At 36.8% G+C, this 22,869-nt stretch overlaps 1 protein-coding gene and 2 long non-coding RNA genes across 4 annotated transcripts in view; 2 read left to right on the top strand and 1 right to left on the bottom strand.

The window, feature by feature from the left end:
• The window catches only part of LOC149661373 (neural cell adhesion molecule 2-like), a 107,208-nt gene that overhangs the window by 10,366 nt on the left and 73,973 nt on the right, over positions 1–22,869 (bottom strand). The window contains exons 1-4 of one of the 2 annotated variants that reach the window (XM_089842884.1): positions 7,345–7,469; positions 6,895–7,251; positions 4,619–4,729; positions 2,965–3,168 (exon numbers count right to left, since the gene is read on the bottom strand). In XM_089842884.1, the coding sequence (XP_089699010.1) occupies positions 2,965–3,168; positions 4,619–4,729; positions 6,895–7,219 (640 nt within the window). In that variant the 5' untranslated portion in view covers positions 7,220–7,251; positions 7,345–7,469. Of the gene's footprint in view, positions 1–2,964; positions 3,169–4,618; positions 4,730–6,894; positions 7,252–7,344; positions 7,470–22,869 lie in introns of those variants that run through there. The other variant, XM_089842883.1, reaches the window with a different exon arrangement.
• Positions 5,891–7,136, top strand: LOC149661376 (uncharacterized). The gene is made up of 3 exons (XR_016368857.1): positions 5,891–6,106; positions 6,201–6,291; positions 7,001–7,136. It is a non-coding gene; the product is annotated as an uncharacterized LOC149661376 (long non-coding RNA).
• Positions 7,146–8,745, top strand: LOC149661375 (uncharacterized). The gene is made up of 4 exons (XR_016368858.1): positions 7,146–7,252; positions 7,347–7,524; positions 7,614–7,668; positions 8,270–8,745. It is a non-coding gene; the product is annotated as an uncharacterized LOC149661375 (long non-coding RNA).

Genomic DNA, 22,869 nt, shown 5'->3' with positions numbered 1-22,869 from the left:
AGGCATAATTTTGATTGGTGTCAAATACCGAAGTTAATACGGTTTGAATTATCAAGAGTCGAAGAATATTTCACTGACTTTTCGAGTAATTTAAAACGTTTTTTTTTTCATAAAGATCTCACTCAGTTCAACGCTCTATTTAATTTGATTTCGTATATTTCTCCTAAAGGGGTCGAGAAACCAGTTGCTTGGAATAGATGAGAGTTCAAAATTCGGGGCTAGTCTTATATTACATAATTAAGGGACTCAAAATCAATCTGCAAACATCATTTAAACATCCAGGAAAGTTTTCTGACAAAAGAGAAGCCGGTAGAGCTGAGTGAGCGAGTCTAGCCCTTAATAATAATTGATTCTCTCTGGAAAATTGCGCCCCAGCAACGCGGAGATATTTTGAACGTAAAGGGGATTAGAGATGGGAGTCCAAGAAAACAAGTTGGTTAACCCCAAATTCAAAATCCCCCCTGAATTTCTCCATATTTATTAAACTTGAGGTAAAGCTTTCAACTTCTTACATTGAATCTCACATTGAAAAAGGCTTATCTCTTAACACGAAAATTTTTATTTCTTTATTAAATAATGTGTACATCTTTTGAAAATAATATAAAATATTACTCCAACAAAATAAATAATTTAAACTACTAAATATCCTTATAATAAACCTTAAAACATTTACTTTAATGGGTTTAAAAAGTTAGGATACTTTCCCCGTTTATTTGATGAGAGAAGAGTACGAAGAGAGAAAAGTGAAGAGCTAGATTTTTTATCCCAGGGATGCTATGGGTGGGGATAGCGAGATGAGCTTGAAAATTCCACGTCGTTATTTTCTCATTTTTTCTCTTTTGCGGCCCTTTTTCGCGGGAAATTCGGTGCTAGCGATGACTCTTATCTACTTTACCCACCAAAGGAAACTCGCGGAAAATTACCAAACCCTATAGGTCTTACCGGCTCGGGTTTAAAAAATATATGAAACTATCGGATATGCATAAGTCTTTAGTTTATCGTCCCTCTTTAACCAAGTTTAACTGTAAAATTTCTAGAAACGAGGAGAGGCAGATATTATACCATATTGAATTAAATGGAAATATAAAACGCTAGATTATATCACGAGAAACATTATTAAACGAAAAAAGTCACATTAAGTACCATTAAACTAAATTTTAAATGCCTGATGTACAGTACCATACCACACGTACTATCATTTCACATTTTACACGGTTAAACAGAAACTATAGCGACATAATTTTTATAAATTGAACACTTGTATTTTATAAAATAAGATTTCCATTGAACTTAAATTGGTATACTTATATATCTAGCGTGGTATACAATTCAGAATACAAAAACCTTTCTCTATAGAAATATTGTAAGCGCACGGTAATCGTTTAATCAATAAATGATAGCTCAGGTCCCCGTCTTCCAAAATTGCTCCTGTTCTATTTTCTGTATCCCTGACCAATTTTCGATGAAAAATTCTTTTGAAAAATGCGTATTCCAGATCTGGTCTTCAGGCTTAGTAGATGTGATAATTAAGGATCATTATAACAATGAAAACATTTCTTCCCCGTCCCAGAGTCTTGCACGAAAGTACGTAACGTGAAGGAAAAAAATTACCCATGTTCTTCCTTTCCTCAATTTGGGTGGAGTCCGAACTGGATTTTTTGTCGTTCGCTCAATTTAGGGTTAGCAATTTGAGCCCGATAAAGATGGTCTCACTCTCAATATTCAACAAGTAAGAAACCAGAGACGGAACTACGTTAAACCGAAGATTGCTGCTCGCATTCGCGTATAAATGATAGGATGGAAAAAATGGAGAAGTATAAGACTTTGAAGCTTCGGTTTAGTATACTTCAGTGCTTAAATCTTACAACATATTGAGTGACCTTTAAACGTGTTGTAATCTAAGCGTAGAACGAACTAAGGGTAATGAATCCACGGCACCAAAAATCCTGGACAAAACCGAATTAGACACGGCAAATTATTATTTTTTCCCACGTTTTCTAAGCTTATTCTTAGTTAAGACTCGATTTGTTAACTTTCTCACGTTTTGGGCATTGGAAAGATTCATTATATTTAATTACAATTTCCCTATTCATTTTGCCAGTCGAGTCCTTTAAATGCAGATTTCCTATTTAATTCCTTCGCGAAATAGCCTGCAACTACGCGCGACTTAAAATTGAACCCTGTTCTAATTGCTAATGGGATCATTTAAGCCATTTTCAATTAAATGGAATTTTTAATGATTTTTAAGGAGTCGCTTACACGAGATAATTATAATAGATTTTCTAAAATATCCGAATCGCGTCACTTATCGGAGGAGTAAAAGATGAAATAACTTTTCACTCGCAAATATACGCTTATTTAAGTTAATTTATTGGATGTTAAATTATCACATTTAAGCCCAAGATCTTTATTAGAACACTAGGAATTAAATATTCATGAAGGAATTGAATAAACTTAACATTCGTTAAGTTTAAAACCCGATCCAAAGCTTTCTGCTAGAATTGACTATCTTTAAAGAACACGTCGTAATAGTATCTCAGGTTCCTGAAAGGTACCAAGAGTACCATTAATATTTTCCGGAGAGTCGAAACCAGAAAATCGTCTTGACAGGGTTTTGAGAAAGGATCTTTAAAGAAAGCTATAGTCTAGACTGTGGAAGGCGAGAATATCTCTCAAGATGGCGTATTTCACACGTATCTGGTCATTCTAAGCCATAAATCCGAAGATATCTCGCCTCTTGAGAGGGGCAAAGTTCCCCTTTACAACTCTTAAGTCGAAACGCTAAGCCTCGGTCATCCCTAGCTGACTTTGAAGTCGCTCGCGACGCTAGGTTCCGGATGGATAGCCACGAACGCGACTCGCCATGCACCATACTTCTATCCCTCAACGCCCGACAGTGTTACCAATAGCAAAGAGATCGGAATCCTTACGTTAAGAGAAGGTCAAGGGAGATACGGTACTTACAGTTCATGTCGACGGTGACGGCGGAGGAAGAAGGCACGGAAATGTTATTATTGGTTGCTTGGCAAGTGAAGACGGCCATCAGGTCGCTCCGCTTCAGATTGGGAATGGCTAGTTCGTTCCTGACAACTCCGTGGAGGGTCGTTTCGAAGGTGTCGTCCAAAAGTACAGATTCCCTCCACCAGGTCACGCTGGGGGCTGGTTTTCCTATATAAACAGAAAGTTAAGACAATCGAGGGGTCAACAACTTAACATGTAAGCCATCGAGGGAAACCTATAGAAGTAGTCCATTCTCAAAAGCCAGGTAACTCGGAACCACGTGACCAGAACGCACTGGGAGATGTCATTGGTCCTTTGCTATACACGAACTGGCTTTAAACAATGGACTATTACAGAGAATTGACATTGTTCCTGAGACATAATCAATAAATTAGAATATTCAGGAGCTTGTAGGTCATGAATTACAGACTACCATCAATCTGATTCAATTAGAATAAGATTACAAATACTTCGGGCTTGCCACTATCAAAATCAGGACTTACAAACATGACTTGACAAGTTTAGCCAGTACCGTATTACATATTAGACACGATTGGAACAATGCGTCCAAGGGTCCCCGAGCTTCTACGAACCGAGGGATTCTACGTGTCAGTTGGGCTTTGGGCTTAGCCAATGGTTTCAATCCGAGACTGCGAGTAGTTACCCCCTCGGAGGTAACTTATACGTAGCCCACCCGTTTATTAAAGAGAAGGATCGCGGTATAAAGCGGTAAGGTAGGGCGTCCGCCCCAGTTCCCCGCCCGCGTGTTTCGGGCGAGATTAAAAGGACGAGTCGGGCTATTATCAAGCGTTAAATTTCACGGCTCTGCCTTCCTGTCTTACGCGCATTCGCTGAAGAGTATATCGTAAAAGCCAAAGTCGAGGATCAGTCAGTCGCCTACTGAGCCGGCCTTAATACCCAACTACTACAAAAACGAACCGGAGACACGGATACCTCCGCGCCAACATAGAGACCATAAAACGAGGATTGCCTTCTCCAGGGATTAAGGGTAAAACACGACTTCCCCGAAATTAATTTCGCGATTAACGCCTTCCTCCAGAAATACAAGACACAGAGTCGGGGTGGATCAACTCAACTCCCTACCGTTAGTTGTAGCTAAACTTTAAAAAATTATACAGAGGGATTTGCTTGTTGAACAAGAAAGGGTTCGGATAATGGCAAAATAGTTTCGGGGTTCTTAAAGACAAGGACCATAAACTGGCTATCAAAATCTTTGTCGGACCGGGTTAAGCTTAAGCGAAATCATCTTTGCTATGAATTTAGATTCATATTGAAAAGAAAGTTTTCCAAAAACTGCTCGTAATATGTTTGAAAACGCGATAGAGGTGTGGACAATATTAATTTAAGTTTTCACAAACATTTGATGGTATATCCGTAGTAGTGACTACTTCGACCACCTGTTCCAAGTCTAAAACATTTCAACCCTTTATCTATTGTATTTCATAAAATTTAAATTTACATTGGTAATAAATGAGCCATTTTAATGACGTTTGTCAAAGCTCCTTGAATGATAATTAGGCAGTTTAACGCGAAAATATTTAAAACTGTATATTTCCAAACTAAACATAATGTACGAAAATTGAAAATGTAGTCTTACCTCCTTCAGCGTCACAGATAAGTACTAGAGGATCTCCTTCGTTGAACGGACCAATCAGGCTTTGCAAAATCTCGCCATTGGTGTCCATGATAATCGGTTTCTTTGGCGGGACTGTTAAACAGAAAAGCGAGGAACTATACTAAAACAAGAGCGTTGAAACCTCGTCGCCCAATAAGTATTGAACAAGGTCATAAAACTTCAGTCTATCCCATCATGAACGCTTCATTTAGCGTCCGAGTTCGATGCCCACCCTCATTCGTTGGTTGACCACTCCAAAACTCGTTACAGTGGGCGGACATCGATCTGATGGTTAACTGACCATATCCCAAAATACCTTTATGCTAAACCTAACTCATTCAAACCTCGTGTCTATTTTACACATACCAGCATTGCGTATGCATCGTTGATGTGTTGGTCCAAGTTATAACTTGAATTAATTGTAACAGTTTAAATAACAATAAACAAATACATTCTAGTTTAGATTCATCGCGTCACCCCCTATTATCTCAGTTTATAAACATCTAATACAATGTAATTTACTGAGGGCTAAATTGATATATATTAAAAAATTAATAAGCTTTATGATAAAAACAATCCCTGGGAGACCACGTTTTCTTTCATCTTAATATATTTGTAAGGGATAAAGGGGAATTAAAATTTTAGAAGCAAGCGAGTTTGATGGCTTCATCTTAATAGATTATGTCTTAAGACGGGGCTAAAGATTAAGAGGTACAGTTAAAAAGAGGAGTATATAGAGAACGGTAGAGTCTATAGATCAATCACCATATCCCTCCTTGCTTCCTATTTACAGACGGGAGATTCACTAAAAACGAAGGCAATCTTGTATATTTGCTTCGTAAACAATTTATTCCGCGCCGTTACTTTCGTAAACATCAAGAAAGTCGAATAAAAAAAACTAATTACTAAAGAAACTGGGATGAAGTACTAAATAAACAAGATCATCATGCCATATATGGATCATAGAGCTAAATAGACCTTTATTAAAATTCCTGAGAGGGAAATGGAAACTATGCACTAATTCACAGCGCATATCTTCTCAACATAAGAACTAAAATTACTCGATTAATATTATCTGTCCATGAAATGTGACCTATTATTATCTTATTGAAATACCTATTCCAACCCGGTTGAATGCACACAGCTCAGTAAGCCAGTAATCTTTAAGATTCCAACGGATTAAAAACCAGTAAATGAATTCTGTATAAGAGAAAGGATCTGGAAAACGTATTCTATACTGACTGCACCGTTTGTTGGTTGGTAAAGAACGAGCGACTCGGGAAGTAAGGATTACAAGGGGCAAGGCGTAAGGTGCGGTTTCGAATTGAAGGCTATTAAAGATTAACGAGACGAAGAAAGTAATCTAAATACCGGCACGAAGACCCTTTAACCCCGCAATGCCTAAAGAGTAATTATCAAGGGTGGGTCCATTCCTCAAAGACTCTTCAGTCTTAACTGAAACAGTATCAAGTTAGTTTTTTGGTTTTAAATGGAACTCTTTATTTAGTTAGTCCAAGGCTTCACCTTTCCTTGCATTATTAAACGATAGCAATACTCTATACAGTTTGCAATATACCGAATGCCTAGGCGGATTAACACATCACATTGAGGTGCGTAGTACTCGTTGCAACCTTATCAAGAAAATCCCAAAAGAGGTAGGCCTAGCTCTTTCCTTTTTTATATTATTAATGCAACGGAAAAATTGTAGGGAGTGTAAAGGGGCGTTATATTAATTCTGCACACAAGAAAGAGCCAGAAACTTCTAAGATCTCGTTTACTGGCGTTTTCTTAAATGTATTCAATCATATTTTGGGAGTACAACTGTATAGCGTGCTTCATTAAGACCAATTTATTTCCTGTATTTCGGAATAATTTAGTACTTTTCTTACAAAACAGTTAGGCCTAAGTAACTGTAACAACCCATTATGGTTCAAGAAAAATATCACGTATTTAACATTAAACTTAAATGCCTAGTGAAAACAACAGCTTTTAATTTTCCTTTGGTTGTTTCAAAACAGCACGAAGTGAAAGGTTTTTCAAACACTCGATATACATAGTTTTCAGACTAGAAGGATTCATACCAGTTACAAGAAGGCCTGGATTTTGACCCCACCAGGGAGTCTGGCCACCCTGTGTAAAACCTGAAGTCTGGCGTCCCTGAGTAAAACCTGAAGCCTGGCCTACCTGTGTAAATGGTATGAATCCTCCTAGTCTGTTAACTATGAATGAACTAAATCCTTCATGGTACCATGACTTACCTAATATGTTAAGAATGATATCAGAATTTCTCGTTCTGGCTTTCTTGAAGTCAACCCTACATCTGTAGACTCCTTCGTCCTTCTCGACCAATTCCTCTATTTGCAGTATGGCCGGATGAACAGCAGTGTCCAGAAAGGCCCTTTCCCTCAAAGATTCAGCCACGAACCGATGAGCTCTATGAATACTGCTTCTTCTACCATCAATACTGTACAGTGGCGACTTGGACTCGTCTTTGTACCAAAGTATTAGCGCCACGTCGTCGTCCGCGCTCGGAGGCGTAATATTGCATGGCAAAAGAACCTTGCCACCAGCTACCGCCGTCATCGAGATAGCCAACTCTGTTTCAAATAAAAAAAGGTGAAGGAAATTGTTAAAAGATTGTTCGCTTTTTTTAGGCGATGAAAAAAATATACGTAGCGTCTAAAATAGGAAAACATATTTATCAATTTAGAAGGGACGAAACTTTTGGCTCGATTTTTCACTCGTCTAGGTTCCTTAGGATGGTAAGGAAGACCAAACCAAGCAATCGTGTTAAACGTCCAGACGAGATGTCAACTGACAGGCTGAAGAAAATATATTACACGGCACTGTGTTTGGGTTTTTCAATTTTTCTTACTCAAGAAGTCAAGGTGTTTCTTTTTTTATTAGACCTATACGTAACACCCGGACATACTACGATATTTCATTCAATATATTTCTTTGGTCTGTAATTGGATAGGGTCTACTGATCAGATATGACCGGTGCTGTTATAAATAGACCATATCGCGTAAAAGTAAGTTTAACCCGACCGATGATAAATGGACAATTATTATATCCGAAAATAGTTGAAACTATTTCTGCCCCTACATTGTTGTATTATATTTTTTTACCTATAGTCTATTCTACCCAAGTATGAGTAGAAAAGGTCTTTGAAACCAGAACATATCTTTAATAAAAGCTTAGAGGGCGCCAAGTGACGGTATATTTCTCATTTGAGACAGTAGACAGATTATAATAAATTTTTCATTTCCATTTATCCTTGTCAGGAGCAAGCGTAATTAAATTTTGAAACAAGCTAACTTAATTTTATTTTTTAACTTCAAAAAATCTGCAAAACAGAAGTTTTTACCCTTTGCTTTTCTCACGGAGTTTCTATATCACCTTAGCACATTAAAAATCGCCATAAATTAGATGGTAATTTTATGTAATTTAAGTTTATTGCACGCTTCCTTCCGCTATATTTCTGATGGTAGCAAGATGCTAAGCTAATATAGACCACAAGAGTTGGGGTTCCCACTGCATGCACTTTACAAAATTAAAACCACCTATGTTTTTTCCCGCGCAATTTTTTATGTCTTAGTTATAAAGTTACTTTGTTAAATTTTTAATTAAAGGAATGGAAAAGTGAATGTGGTGGACGGATAATTTGAAAGTATACGGGGGAAGGTTCAAAGTTCAAAAATTGCACTAAACAATTAAAGAGAATTATCGTTATGAAGATAATGAGGAAAGTTCGTAAATGTTTCTTAGTTTTCTTCCATAAATTTTTATCTCTTTTTAATTATAACTTTTTAGTAGTTCAAAAGATTTAATAAATATTAAATGACTAACGATTTAAGTAATGAAAAATAAAAAAGGGTTGCTATACATTTTTAATTACAAAGCTGAGATTTTATTTTTATTTAATTTTCAAAAGTAATTCTAGAATAAAACGGAGATTTAATTATTAAACTAAATTTCCGATTTATTTATTAAATGAAGATGCAAACTAGAGTCAAAACTTTGCAATTTAATTTAAAGGAAACGTTACCTTTTATTTGTAATTCTGTTATTTTATATTAAAGAGAAACAACATTAATAATTCAAATAATTTTAATTGGAACTTTTATTAGAGCGAAGAACTAACTATCTGAGGGCTAGTAAGCCTAAAAAGGAATCAAACAGAATGGTTTAGGCAATCGAATTTAATCATTCATATGGTGTATCTCTAAACAATACCTAATTTTACAGAGCATACCTAAAAGCTCGGGTTTTTTGGATAGCTTACAAATAGCAGCGGCATCGGAACAAAAAGCTATTACGACGTCCAATTAGATATATATTTTTGGCCTAAAGTTGAGAATTCAATTAGCGTTGTTCGAATGTTGTATCTTAAATTGCTAATGAAGATGTAGATACATTTCATACGTTTTACGGTAAATTGCTGATTATAAATTTATAAGTGATACAGACCATGCTGATCTCATATCCTATAAGCGTATTAATTAACTTTTATATGATTTTGTGCTTTAGCAACGTTTTATCGCTTATAAATTTGTATCACCTGGTTTTGCAATCTAATAAAACTGTTAATCCGTCTCCAAAAAGATGCCTTTACGCATGACGAAGTTCTGGTCAGCCTACTTACAGGCACGTCACTATAAATAATGTTTATTAAACTCTTAAAATAAACAATTAAAATGAAATTAATAGACGCAAGGCCGGGTATTAACATAATTATTGATCTAGGTAAGCCTTTACCGAAAGCCTCATTAGATTTCGAGGGAATTAGGCAACTAACAAAAAAAAAATGCAACATTAGCCAGCCGCCAAAACTTCATTATCGCTTTTCAAAAATTTGAAAAGGGCGTGCGTGTATTGTTGCAAGAATAAAATCAGAACTGGCAAGAATATTGATCTTCTTATTATAATTTCTAGAAAGGATTCCATACCGAAACGAGTAAAGACGTATTAGTGTCGAGTGCTAATAATTGTCGCATTCGTGGATGAATTTTTACCATTCATCGATGTTGGGTATGAGAAAAATAAGAAAGCTTGCGCGCAACAAATGGTCGAAGGTCTGAAAACTGACTGGGTCTGCGGACGACAGACGATTACATTTCGGACCATTAGGCTTAGCTACGCGTAGGAAGGATACCCCTTTACTATACTAGTTCTCTTGGAAAATTCACTTCGAGATACGATGTCCTCTTAATGGACTTTTAGTGGTGAAAGAAACGCCTACATTCCCTTTTCATTAAGGAAAAGGTCACCCATCACTCGTTACGGTTTCATTTTACGGCAACTACGTCATTGGAAAAACGTAAGTTTCACATTTTCTAAACTATGGGCTAAATGGAGAAAATCAAACTCGCACGTAATTAATTTATCATTTTAAATTAAGGTTCGAAGGAATAGTTTTAGAGACAGCGCGCGTTGAATATTTTATCATCCGTTGAAAGATTCCTTTTAAAAGCCAATTAATATTAATGGCTACTACTACAGACTAATTTCAGGCTTTCAGAATCTGTCTTCTACTGTTTTTACTTTAAAAGTTTAAAAGGTAGGAAATAGTCGCTAAGCCTAACCGAGTCTTTTTCTATATATAATTAAACGCCTTTCCTCTATGAAATTTCATTTGATAATTTTGGTTTTAATTTACTTTCACTTCAACTTTCTTCGCATCGCACCTCAAAAATATTTTGGTGGTTTGAAAGAAATCTGGTTTCTATATAACTCTAGATCAAGTTACTTTTTACCATCTCCGATTTATGATTTTTTCCTTATCTTTTTAGTGGTACATGTATACCGTGTATGTAGCCTATCGCTAGGGAGTAAGAAGAACGTACGTAAGAAAGTATGAACCAAGGCTTAACCCTCGGTTTTCCACTTTGTCGGGTTCTTTTCATTGTTAGGCCTCGGTTAGGCTTAGTTTCTACACAGCCGCTACCTTTAGGGACTTGGTGGCGAAAAAAGAAGAAAAAGTTGAAAGTTATACATGTATTCTTTTATGGCTATGCCATACCTGATTATTTTTAGAATCTTAGGAAGAGAGGGAAAGTTTTACGCACCTATATAAGATTCTTTTTTATTTTACCGAAAGTCATGCCTACCCACGTATATAGTCGTTGCAATCTTACGAGGTAACCGAAATTCTCATAGAAAAATGGTTTTTTCTTTAGGAATTTCGGTTCCATCTAAGATTGCAATCTTTTTTGTTTTTCTAAGTATATTATACATACCATAATACTTATTTTTTATATCTATTTATAAGCGGCGAGCGTGCCCCGGCGTTTTTGTAACTTTATGGTAGCGTAATAATATAAGGACACACCTGAAACAAAAGGTCATTTCATATTTTGACCTAATATATAATTTAACCTAAAGTTTATTTTAGAGAATAGATTTTGATTTTCTTAAAAGACGAATGTGTAGGAAAAACGATGTCAAATACGATGGAAAATATTTGAAGCAAGCAATAGTCCATTTCGATGTAACACAGGGGTAAGACTTTGCCTTCCACCTCGCTTTTTGGTGCCTGCGCTGTAGTCTCTTTGTATCATGAGAGTGCGCAGAGACAGCAATGTATCAACACCCAGTACCTCCCAACACTGAGGGTTGCCTACTCTCTTTCTTACGTCGAAAAGGTCTATTGAAGTTATCGCGGCATGAAGAACAATATATACACACACGAACAATAATTATTTGGTGTCTAAATTCATAGCTCAGCTTTCGGCCAGTTTATTTGTTGATTTTTTATTTATCATAGGTTACAATATTACTTTATGGTTTTTAATCAAAAAGTTATGACTATTTTATTAGGCATGTGGAAAGCTATTTTCGGTTGTTTACATTTTGGAAAGAGGTCAACTACCAATAAAAGGCCACCACCGAATCGCGGGATGCTAGGCCTATTTAACGGCGAAGGAAAAAACAAAAGAAGCTCGATAGAGTGAGAAGGGAATAAGGAAGAGAAAAGGGAATCTAAACTAAAAGGGAAACTCGCATTACGCGCTACATTAGCGAATTAAAGGAACGTGGGCACCTCCATTAAGTTTATCGAGTTCGGCCCTATTGTGTTACAACCATACAATACCGCGTAGCGTGTGTGTAAGTACATACATACATACATACATTGACTTTTACTGAAAACAAACCCTTATACTTGTTACTATTCAGTATAACAATGGTATGTATAGAGTTGCCCGCATAGAACCTAATTCATAATTTAATTAAGGGCCAATTACTTAAGGAAAAATAAAGAAAATTAACTTGGAGCGAAAAGATTAGCGTTCTCTCATGCCTGCTTTCAATTTACAGTGAAATCCTTCTTGTACGTTTAAGCCCTACTACTCTTTATTTGAAGCTACAATAACCGGAGCTTGAGCAAATTAGAAAAAGATAGCATTCATTCCACGCCAATCCATATTGACAACTCCACTTTAGGACGTCAGACTTTGAAAGATTTACAGTTGAAACCTTTGAGTATGTTATAGTTCTACTTTTTCTGTCCAAGATAAACATCACAAAACTCATCTAAATTCGTCAAGAATTCCTGAGATTTACTCCACACCAATATACACATCTAAAGATGTTCGCTTTTTTTTCCGATGTCGGAAAACTTCAAAGTGTCTCCAACTCTCTCAAGATTTACGGTTTGCCAAACAGGTTTTTTTAAAAAAAGGCAACAGGCTTCGATGAACTCGATCGACAAGAAAGTAAGAAGTAAAGAAAGAACGGAAGGAAGGAAGGAAAAAAGAAAAGATAGCACGGTAATGAAAGAGAGATTTTTAAGTACTACTGTGAAGAAGCAAACTGAACAATGAGAATCGAAGACGCCAGAAGATCTCAAATAGAGATTTTACCGGCGGGTATAAGGTCTTTCCTTCTTGAAGCTTAGCTTTAGTGTTACTACTAAAGAAGTCTTTGTTTAAATTTCTCTACACGCGTACGTTTATGATCAACAGCGTCTTGAGCAAAATTTGCATATGATTCAAAAATCTTAGCGTTGCATTTTGGGATTAAATATTATAGTTGATATTTCCATAAGTTTGTGAGACATGTTCCATAAGTATGACACTACCTTTACTTCGTAATGCTAGAGACTTACTGAGAGTTAGTTCGAGAACGACGAGGGAATTGGCTGCACTAGGTTTTGCAGTCTATCTTTATTATTTAGTCTGTCTTAAGCCTTTGACAGCGCCTCAACAGGCGTCACTTTACGAGAATCTACGACCTACGTCACTTCATGACAAACTCTCAGTACCCAGTGACAATCTTACGAAACATATCTTATGAACTTGTGATATTTTCCATAATTCCCAACGGTGGGAAAGTCTAGGAGACGAAGTTATCTTTATTTTGATTTCCGAGAAAGGAGAGTATTTTGGTAAGTAAACAGTACTAGAGTTTTTTAAAAGTTTCGGCTTATGAATAGTGTCTTGATCAATTTACGATATTATATCAGGCAAGATTATAATATATTGATAAAGATAAATAAACACTATACCAATCATTCCTACCATCAAAGTAAAGAGATTATAAATTAGCAATTAGGAAACGAGAAATCGAAATTTATATCGTCGTATCAGGGAGGCATCCTCTAAAATCTAAACTCCCCAACATTCCCTAAAACCCCAAAATAATTTATAATTTGCAAATATCCCTTATAAGAATGAATATTTATCGCTCGTTCGTCCCTCGTTCGACTTCCTACGCCACGAATACAACTGAAGACAAATGATGAACAACTGAAAACCCCAAGAAAGCGCCCAAAACTCCGTGCAGCTCCCTCCGTATAGTTAGTTCCAAATTTCCATACAAATTCAAAAGGATTTCAAGCCATAACAGTGATACCACCATGAACAATTAAGTTTCTCCTTGAATATTAATAAAAATCAACAAACATCTTATATAGAGTAAATCAGCATTTTCTGTTAGCGTTACGTTATAACTTATAAATCTTAACAGTCTTTTATTTTTAAAAAAAAATTATTTGGATAACTTTTATCCTATTTCGAGCTATAAGTCTTTTTAGACCTCTAATAGTTTTATCAATATTCATTGATATATTATAGTAAATTCATGAGGGTTATGGAGAGAATGGTATGGGCTGGAGGGATAACTATACTATTCGTTCTGAATAATTAGGGCTTTTATATCAGTTAACCGAAGTAGGTGGAGATGCCAGAGAAGGGGGTTTGAATGGGGCTCTCCCCATGATCGAACAAGACGGGGAGGGGAGGAAAGAAGGACAAAGAGGGAGGGGGAACGGGACGGTATTGTTTTCTCCTAATTAGTGATTCTCAAGATTAATCGTCACCAGCTTTCGGAGGAAACTGCGAAACAATTACGGATATGGACCGACCAAGCGCGCGCCACAGACTATACACAATAACGTGCGCTATATTCGCGTCAACGGAATTAATACGGTATAATGCGGGGAAAGAGCGAATTCCTAATAAGTAAGATAACGGCTATCTCTCGTTGCCACCTTAATGCCCAATTCATCCTTCGAAGCTTGACAAGGCCTGAATACAGGAAGAGGCGCGAGCTGCGAATCCCTGCCTATAGATCACGCGTCTCCGTCCAGGATACTTGTAGGCAAATTCCGCCCCAAGCTTCCGATAAAGTTAGTCTCGCCTATATAACGTATATACCTCGACAAAATTAGTTACTCCATCTTATCCTTAAAGAGAAAACTAATTAACAGAACCGGTTATCGTTTTTTAAACGGTATGTAGGGATCGAGATAAATAGACCAAGGATATTTAACCAAAAACCCTTAAGTAATGAACTTGAAGTGATTGATTTTTAAACTAGCTAGTCTATACCACAATATTAGCAAGTTTTACATAAAAACTGAATGGTATTTACATAAGTTACCCTTAATATTTTAATACATTTTGGATTAGAGAAAAATTTCTTCGAAACTTCTCTCACTAATTCATATTCACGATAATTTTATGACATAAACATTTACATATAAAAATTCTGATTTATCCCACGCGTAAGTTAACCTTACTCAAACGGAAAATAGTTGAACTTTAACTGACCGTATTGTTACTTATTAACAATTGTTACACCAAGTATACCATCAACAAAACCGATACGAGCTGGTTGTATCGCTCTATGGACGCGAGCCAAATTGTATAACAAGAGGAAAATTCCAAGGAAAACTATTCAAAGTTCTATCTAAGTGAAAAATCAAGGCTGTCGATTTGGAACTTAATATATAAATGAATTGAAGTGGAAACAAGAGCCGGGGCGTTTTAGTGTCGAAGGGAATCATCGTCAATTGAAAGGAAACTCGAAAACAGTACCAGCTTGACTCCCGCGTTGCGCGACAAGATGAAATGGGCGCGTGCAGGCACCCTCATCATTGGATCATCTCCTCGCGAAATCATATTATGTTTTCCATACTTTTTTGTATCGAGGCGCGCGGCAAGGCGCGACAAACTTTGACACGAGTGGCTTGCGGGGGTAACGTACAATGTACCACGTATCTCCTTGTATCCTGGAAGTAAAGCCGAGCTCATCTGGTAATTGAATTTGGCGGGCTTATATGCCTAGTCGAGAGGATAGAGAGGGCTCCGAGAGGCGGAGGAGATCGAGAGGAGAAGCTTGCGAAAACTGTCAAAGCGTAATTGTCGATTGGTTTCCGTCAATGTTACCCCAAGCGTTAGTAACTCTTTCTGGTCTAGGGTGCAATGTATTGGTGAACGGAAAAGGAGAGCGAGTGGGGGGTCATTGACACCCCTGACGACTTCATTCCCCTAATCAGATAGAAACATCTTGTATCACTACGCTTCACTTGGTCTTAAATTCATTGATTGAAACCATTCCATATATATAAGGGCATAAGCATATAAAAGTATACAACTGTAATTCTTTCCAACATACGTCATTCCAGAAAGCTAAATTTTTAATTATCACTGGAAAACTTTGCAAATGAAGCTTCTAAGTCCCGATATTTTTAGTCTCCTCTTACATTTGGAAAACATTAATCCGTCACGCATTCAGACTTACGAAGACTTTACTGACTTATGATACAGCATGCGTGAGGAGCAATCTTGGCAAATCATCCATTGTGTCGTAAAATTTCGCAACTGATTATGGGAATATTGAAATTGTATCACAACACAAAATGGAGGGATTCTAATTTCAGTGTGATTAAATTTGAATTTTCAACTCTGAGATTTGTAACCACGTGATTAGTGAGTACAAGCGTGGATTTAAAGAAGTTGAACAATGAACACGTTCTTGACGAATGAAAGGCCTAATTAAAAAAGACTAACGATAAACATCGGGGGTGTGAGGGGAAGGAGAAAGAAGGACGGCTAAGCCTCGGACCATGATGAATAACCTGAAAAACTAATTACCCGCGGCTAATTATTTCTGCATGAGGCTTCTGTTTAACTTCCGCGAGCGTAATTAAATTTTCATAATTACGTCATCACCGGCGTATGGGAGCCCGACTATGTTGCCAGTCTGTATGATTGCCTCATTTTCCAAAGCTTTTCAACGAGCGTAAGAGTGGTTCATAGTTCTTATCTGCGAAGCAAAATATTTTTACGCTTATGAGAGAAGACGTGCTATACAGCAAACCATTATTTAAGTAAACCTTAAGCCTTTGCTTTAAAATGTGTAGAGATTAACGGTAAATACTGTCTTGCAAACAACATTATTCAAGAGTTGCGTGGCAGATGGTAGAAAGGCTTTTTCCACTTGGAACATCCATGATTTCTTTACTGTCGATTTTAGGATAACCCTAACCATATGAAATTTGCAAGTCATGGCCTTCTCCAAACAAATTGTTAAGCCTAATGCAAAACTATGGAAACCGATCATGATAATACAATTCTAGAGCCGTGAAAACAACGTCTATATATAGACACGTCATCCAAGTATTAAATTAACCTTCCAGGTTTGATGTTGTCATAGTGAAAATGCCATACCATTCTTCATCAACCGAATAATTTCTCACGTCAACCATTCCATTTTGGATGGGTAGCTAGATTGACAAGGCCGGAATTAGATAATTAATTAATATATACTATCTAGCGAAGGGCAGAGACGTTTCCAGGAGAAAAATATGGTCCCGACTTGGAACTAATCTCAAAAGACTTTAAATTAAATAAAAGATCTGTTCCTTTCCTATATTTATAAATATAGTTGGCTTAAGAAAGGTCAAAATTGAACAGGACCAACTGTATTTACAGGTAAACTATATACATATATTGTAAAACTTACACATTTATCTCGACATGTGTCAAAGATTTATTACGTAACCTAGCTTTGGACCGACGAATTTTCGGGGTAACTAATGATTATAGGAAAGGGTACACTTACGAGCAGCCGAAAGCCAAGCTAAGAATGCCACGAGAACATCAAACGAAGCCCTGATTTTCGTTGGCTTATGACTCGCGTGTAAATTGCGTTGACATTACACAGAGATAGCGAAGATTCTAAAAGGTTATTCGATGCAAACTCGGGTTGGAGATAACACCATAAGGTAACACACAGGTTATTTGCGGAAAAGCCAGCTAGCTAGGCGACCTACTTAACGCGGGAAAGACAGATGATGGCCACCGCGACTATGAACAAATACTCTCTCTAAACAGCACTCTCTTGGAATACAGAACACTCTGGTAATAACGCGAAAGGGTTATGAGATAGATCTTCCACAGGGAAAAGACGTACCGTGCTTTAACCAGTGGCAATCTACTTTTCCCAAAGGTTTAAATAACCTACACATACAGACTTCATTCGCTGTCTCTCAGTGGACAAATTATACATATAGGAAGAACCACGTATACTATTTCTAAAAATTCATTTCAGGAGCTCATTGCGCATACAAAACTATACGTTTCAAGGTTTTGGAAAAGAACAAAGGCTTATTTAAACATATAAGGAGTTATGAGTTATGTTTCACTGGGGTTTTGTGCTATAGCAATCTCAAATGTACTTGTTGTAAACAATCTTTCAAAAATTCATATTTCAATAATATAAAGAGTGAATCAATTTAAAGTATGTATAGACTAAATAGTAAGTTATACTAAGTAGTAATTGACTAGTAAATCTCGAAAGAAAGTTTTTAATGAGATTATCTAAGATGGTCTATGTCGAACTTCCTCTCTTCTCGGAATGAACCGAAATCACTCACTAGTCTGACGCGTTGATTCAATTCCTCACGAAAGCGGCGTAGGAGGCGATCATGCGAGGGGCCAGTCACTCAGCGCAATCGGTGTACAAGCTACTCTTTTCCTGCACTAAAGAGACTACGCGTAATGTTTAAAATTCTTACCCTCCTGACAGTGCTACAATGATTACGCGTAAACCGTAATCGGTGTATAGGGAATAGAAAAGTAATTAGCCCCTCGAGAGCTTGCCTAATTTCAACCTGACTTTCGCTCTGGTTCATCCCGCCCCCGATGAAACAGACGAGGGTTATAGTGAAAGGTTTAGTTTCTTACACTCACTTGATTTGCTAATTCCATAGTTTCGGATTGCCTTGGTAAGCCCCAAAAATCTCATTCAAGAGTCTCAAGTTTTATATTGATACCGATTCGCGGGAAAAGTTTGGTTTCGAGTTTCATAAAAGGTAGGTATACCCTGGAAAGTATCTAGGGCGAGCTTGCATTGAGAAGATTTCTGTATATTCACGCATCAATTTATATTCGCAGCAAGTAATGATTGATTGGTTGGGACTGCAAAGTGCTGAAGGGAGCTATGGCCTCCCCTAAACCTTAGTCTAGACTGCTCTCGCCTCTCACGCGCCTGACGTGATGTATGAAGCCATGGATGGACAGTTTATAATAGTAGTACACTCTTGAATAACTCGTTTTAACTGTGCATACGTGCAATTGCTGTTAAGTCTAACAGTCTGGTTTGATTTAGCACAGACCCAACGAGGTTATAGTAGGCTTTAAGATATGCCCTAGAGTGCCATGAATGGAATCTGAACATATCTCCTATGTTTGTCAAATAACTCGAGCAAGCGATAGCACTGTAAACTAAACTTCGGAGACCAAATTCGACTAAAATTGGTTGATTTTTTTAGAAAGCGTTCAGTACGCCTGTCTGATATTGCTTCGTTTCACAAGTTGTTAACGTTGGTCTATAATAACTTATATCAATATTTCATATGATTTATATGTTATCTTAAATTCACTGGATGAACGTCGATGGTTGAGGACTGACTGATAAGCAAAGCCCGGTACAAAGCTCTTACCCTCTAAGAATCCTTACTTTGAAAATAATTATCGAGGTCATTATGATCTATAAATTCTAAAATGTCTAAAATTCCAAGAAAGAGTTCGCATCGTGTTTCCAATTTCACAATTTATGAATTCGAAGCTTTCATTTAATAAATTCCTTTTTAATTAAGCGTTAACATAAACGCCAATTAAAACTCTTGTCAAAACCATTTAAAATTAACGGTGTCTAGTTTTGTAAAATGGATCGGATAAAGCAGGAATTCAATCTATTATCACATGACTCGTTTGCCACGTAAAAAAATATGCTTTGGACCTAAGATAGCAAGAATGTGGGTACGATATCATTCCATATTTTTGTTCTGCATTTTGAAAAAGAACAATTTCTGCACCTTTCTATAGAAGGACCTAAATATTCATTACATAATTGAATAAATAATTCTATAATTTAAATTAAATCCGAACATACGCTACGATTATTGTTAGTGACGTTACGGGGCCTTACAATCTGAACATTCTAAAGTAGGCCATCTACCATTCGTAAAAGGGACAGGCATAAGGAGCGTTTTCCATTTCAAAAGGGAATCATCATTGCTTGCCGGGATATAAATTTGATGGGAATTACCTTCATCTTACCGCTTACGATGGACCAATCCAATCTACCAATAAGGCTACTTACGTGCCAGCCTTCGAACCAAGTTATTAAATTCATTTTTAAAAATGGTACTATAATTCGGACTCTGGGGTCGAAATGGTCTACGTATTTGATGTCTTTCCCCCAAGAGCGTGGCCCAATGCCCGGAAATAAAAGATCTATCTATTCCCCACGCCCATCAAAATCGGCCCGTGTCTCTTGACAATAGTAACGTTTCAATCGTGAACCTAGATCAACTTTGGCTTTAGGGACAAATGACGCTGGGTACGGATATTACGTACGATAGGTTACCAGGGTTCCCCTTGGTTGCTAAACTATCCGTAGAGTTTCGATATATATTAGTAGGAAATGGTAGGGGTAAAGCCCCCAAACCTTGCCCCAACTGGCAATAAAATATATCTATCACAAGCTGGAAGGATTTCTGGAATGTACCGACGAGAGGTTTTTTCGCCATTTGCTTCCGGTCCGGTGCGGAGGATGGGTGGGCGAGCCCCCTAATATAAACGTACGTACACCCCCTAGTAGGCAAAAACAATAACAATAAACATTTCAGAGGACGGAAGGTCTCTAAACTGCGCAGGATGAAACCAACCATTCATTCATATTATATCATTTTTTAAATTTTCCTGAAATTTAGCAATTCTTGGATCATAGGATGTTGTTTGAATCATAAAATATCTTACACAAGTCTGGCAGCACTTCTCAAAGGAGCTCTCGTGCAGAGAGGCTAAATTTGACAAAGATTTCGATGTGAAGAACGGGTGAGAAGTAGAAGTGAGAATTTCCAATCCACCCAAGAAAAGTAGAGGAAAAAAACTGACAAACCCTGTAGCTAATCAGCTGTTCAAAAAAGTTGGCTAATTACTAAGCTAATTCAGACTTGGTCAACCATTAAAAAAACAAACCAGAAGTTGTTGTTTTTTCGTCATGGGAATAAATGAAAACCATTCCAAGTTTTCAAAAACCGACCGCTGGAAAAAAAAAGGACACCATTTAGGAAGTCCCGAAATTGGAGTTTAACAAAGTTTCGCTTAAATAATTTTCCCCAGAAACCGAGAAAGGCCCTTAACTTTCATCCCACTCACTCCTTCTTGTCCACTGGGTCCAACGATGTAAGGGTATAACTCGAGGAAATCAAATTAAGTTGAGAGTTACATTTGCGCACGCGCCAAGCGTCATGTCCTATGGAACCGTTACCCTGGTAAAATTCATCCCTCGTATGCTGCCCCAGATGAGATGAAACCTAGAACGATGGAGATTCCGTTCACACAAACACATTGAATTAAGTGGAAGCGGGGGGGTTTAACAGAGTCAGTGTTTGAACAACACTAAATTATACCTTCGTCTTCAGTCGTCACACAAAAGTGGACTGACATATTATGGTGTACAGAATGCAATATCATCTAGATAGTTGCCATTAAAACCACCGTGGGCGATGTCCCTAGTTACAGGCTAGAAATGGGTCTCCTACTAACTGAAAAAAAAGGGTTTATTCCATAATAATTTCTACCCTTTCTCCGATCAGCTGTAAATATATCGAAGGATGTTTGAAGTTTACGTAAACTTTTATACCGATTTGTTTGCTCGCTAAATTCAGAGCAAGTCGCTCAAAAACATTAGCCGAGTATGTTTCCTTTAAAGAGAGACTGAAGGTGATTTTATTCACTTTAGAATGATAAATGGTAACATCAAAGATAGAAATTAATGGTAACTAAACGGGTTATCAACATGTTAAAATAACGCTACTTCATAAATCGGCAATTTGTTAAATTAGTGTTTGATGTAACAATTTAAGTGAAAATTTTAATTATCTGTTTATTTGTAGGATTTATGAGGAAGGAGCATTTGATTTAAGGGAGTAGAAATTTGAATACTAACGATAATAGGAGAAAAAGTCTTTGCGAGGAATTTTGGGCACGAAGAAACTAATGATGATTACTGAACTGGGACGGGATGCATTTTCCGAGTTATAAGAAAGCCCAAATGTCTAGTGGTACTTCTAACTTAATTACATGAAAAGATATAATCATTTAAAGATAACCATTATTCAAGTTGGAAAGCCAGCTTACAGGCTGAAACTAACCCGTGTTATTCCTACGACCCCTGTAGAAATGTTTAACACGCAATACACCAATGTTCAGGAAAATGTTACCCATCAGGGGCTAAAACTAAAATATTTTGAAAAATTATTTTATTTGGCTTTTTTTGTCGTTTCAATATGTGAAATTGGATATTTACCATTGAAAGTATAAAGTTCTAATTTTCAAAATATTTTATGTACAGGCGGAAAATTAAATTAGAAGCACTCAAAAGGTTGAAGAGGAATATGCTGGACTATAACATATACTTGCTAAAATAAACATTCCCGGAATTTACGAAGAGAGACTGGGATATATATATAGAAACATAACCCTTAACCTTTCTCAATAAGTATGAGTCTGCCGTAAAGCTATAAAATCAGGCATTATCCATGGGAAATCAAAACTAAAGAGACTGCAGTGCCATCTTGGATAAATGTTTCTCCTAAACACCGGATTAGAACCAAGGAAATTCTGCTTCTCTGGTCAAGTTACGGATAGAGATGGAGCCCACAGTAGACGATGGATTTTATTTCTGCCATATCCTACACCAAATATCCTTTTATAAAGGATATGTTCTAGAGGCAAATATCCTTTCGACCCATATTTATGGATAATATTACAGGGTTATGATAGAATTAGTAGAAAAGCTCTTTCACTATTTTCTCAAAGTAAATATAACTTTCCTAGTAATAAGTCCAAGTACTATCGTACCCTATAACTTTTAAAGGAAATTAATTCCACAGAACTTTCGTTAGCCCCCAGGTTATGGTCCTTTCGACAGAGACCTGATGATCAAAAGAACATTCTCTATACATTTTATGAAATATTCGATATCCTAGTACTCGAAACCTTCACTCAATTTGTGTAAATTTAAATTGAAAGACCCATGTCAAAGTCGCGAATTTTTATTAATTGATTTAAATTCTTAAACAGGAAGTTCTCTTAAAATTTAAAGAATGTAATGTTGACTATTTCATGGAAAAGGCCGAAGGCTAGGTGCATAAAAAAACATGAGGCGGAGTTTGAAACTTTTCGAAAGTTAAAAAGAAATTCAAAATTGGTCTAGACTTAGTGAAAAACCAAAAATATGTTTGAAAGTAAAGCAAAATTTCCTAGAATATTTAGAAACCAACATCTCAAGCCTCAAAACATCATCCTAACTAGGCCATAACACTGCAAAATATCGAAAACACTCAACAAGAAAGTAAAAGGGTTGGATTCAGGTGCGAATAAAAGGTAATTCAAATAAAGACTGTAAAAAACTGCACTTCATGGTGTTGGTG

This window comes from Phalangium opilio, unplaced genomic scaffold, assembly GCF_054372755.1.
Source record: "Phalangium opilio isolate 3A_F unplaced genomic scaffold, DU_Popi_V2 ptg000070l_1, whole genome shotgun sequence".
Taxonomy (NCBI): domain Eukaryota; kingdom Metazoa; phylum Arthropoda; class Arachnida; order Opiliones; family Phalangiidae; genus Phalangium; species Phalangium opilio.
Note: the sequence above shows the minus strand (reverse complement) of the source record. Positions and strands in the feature narration are given on the sequence as shown.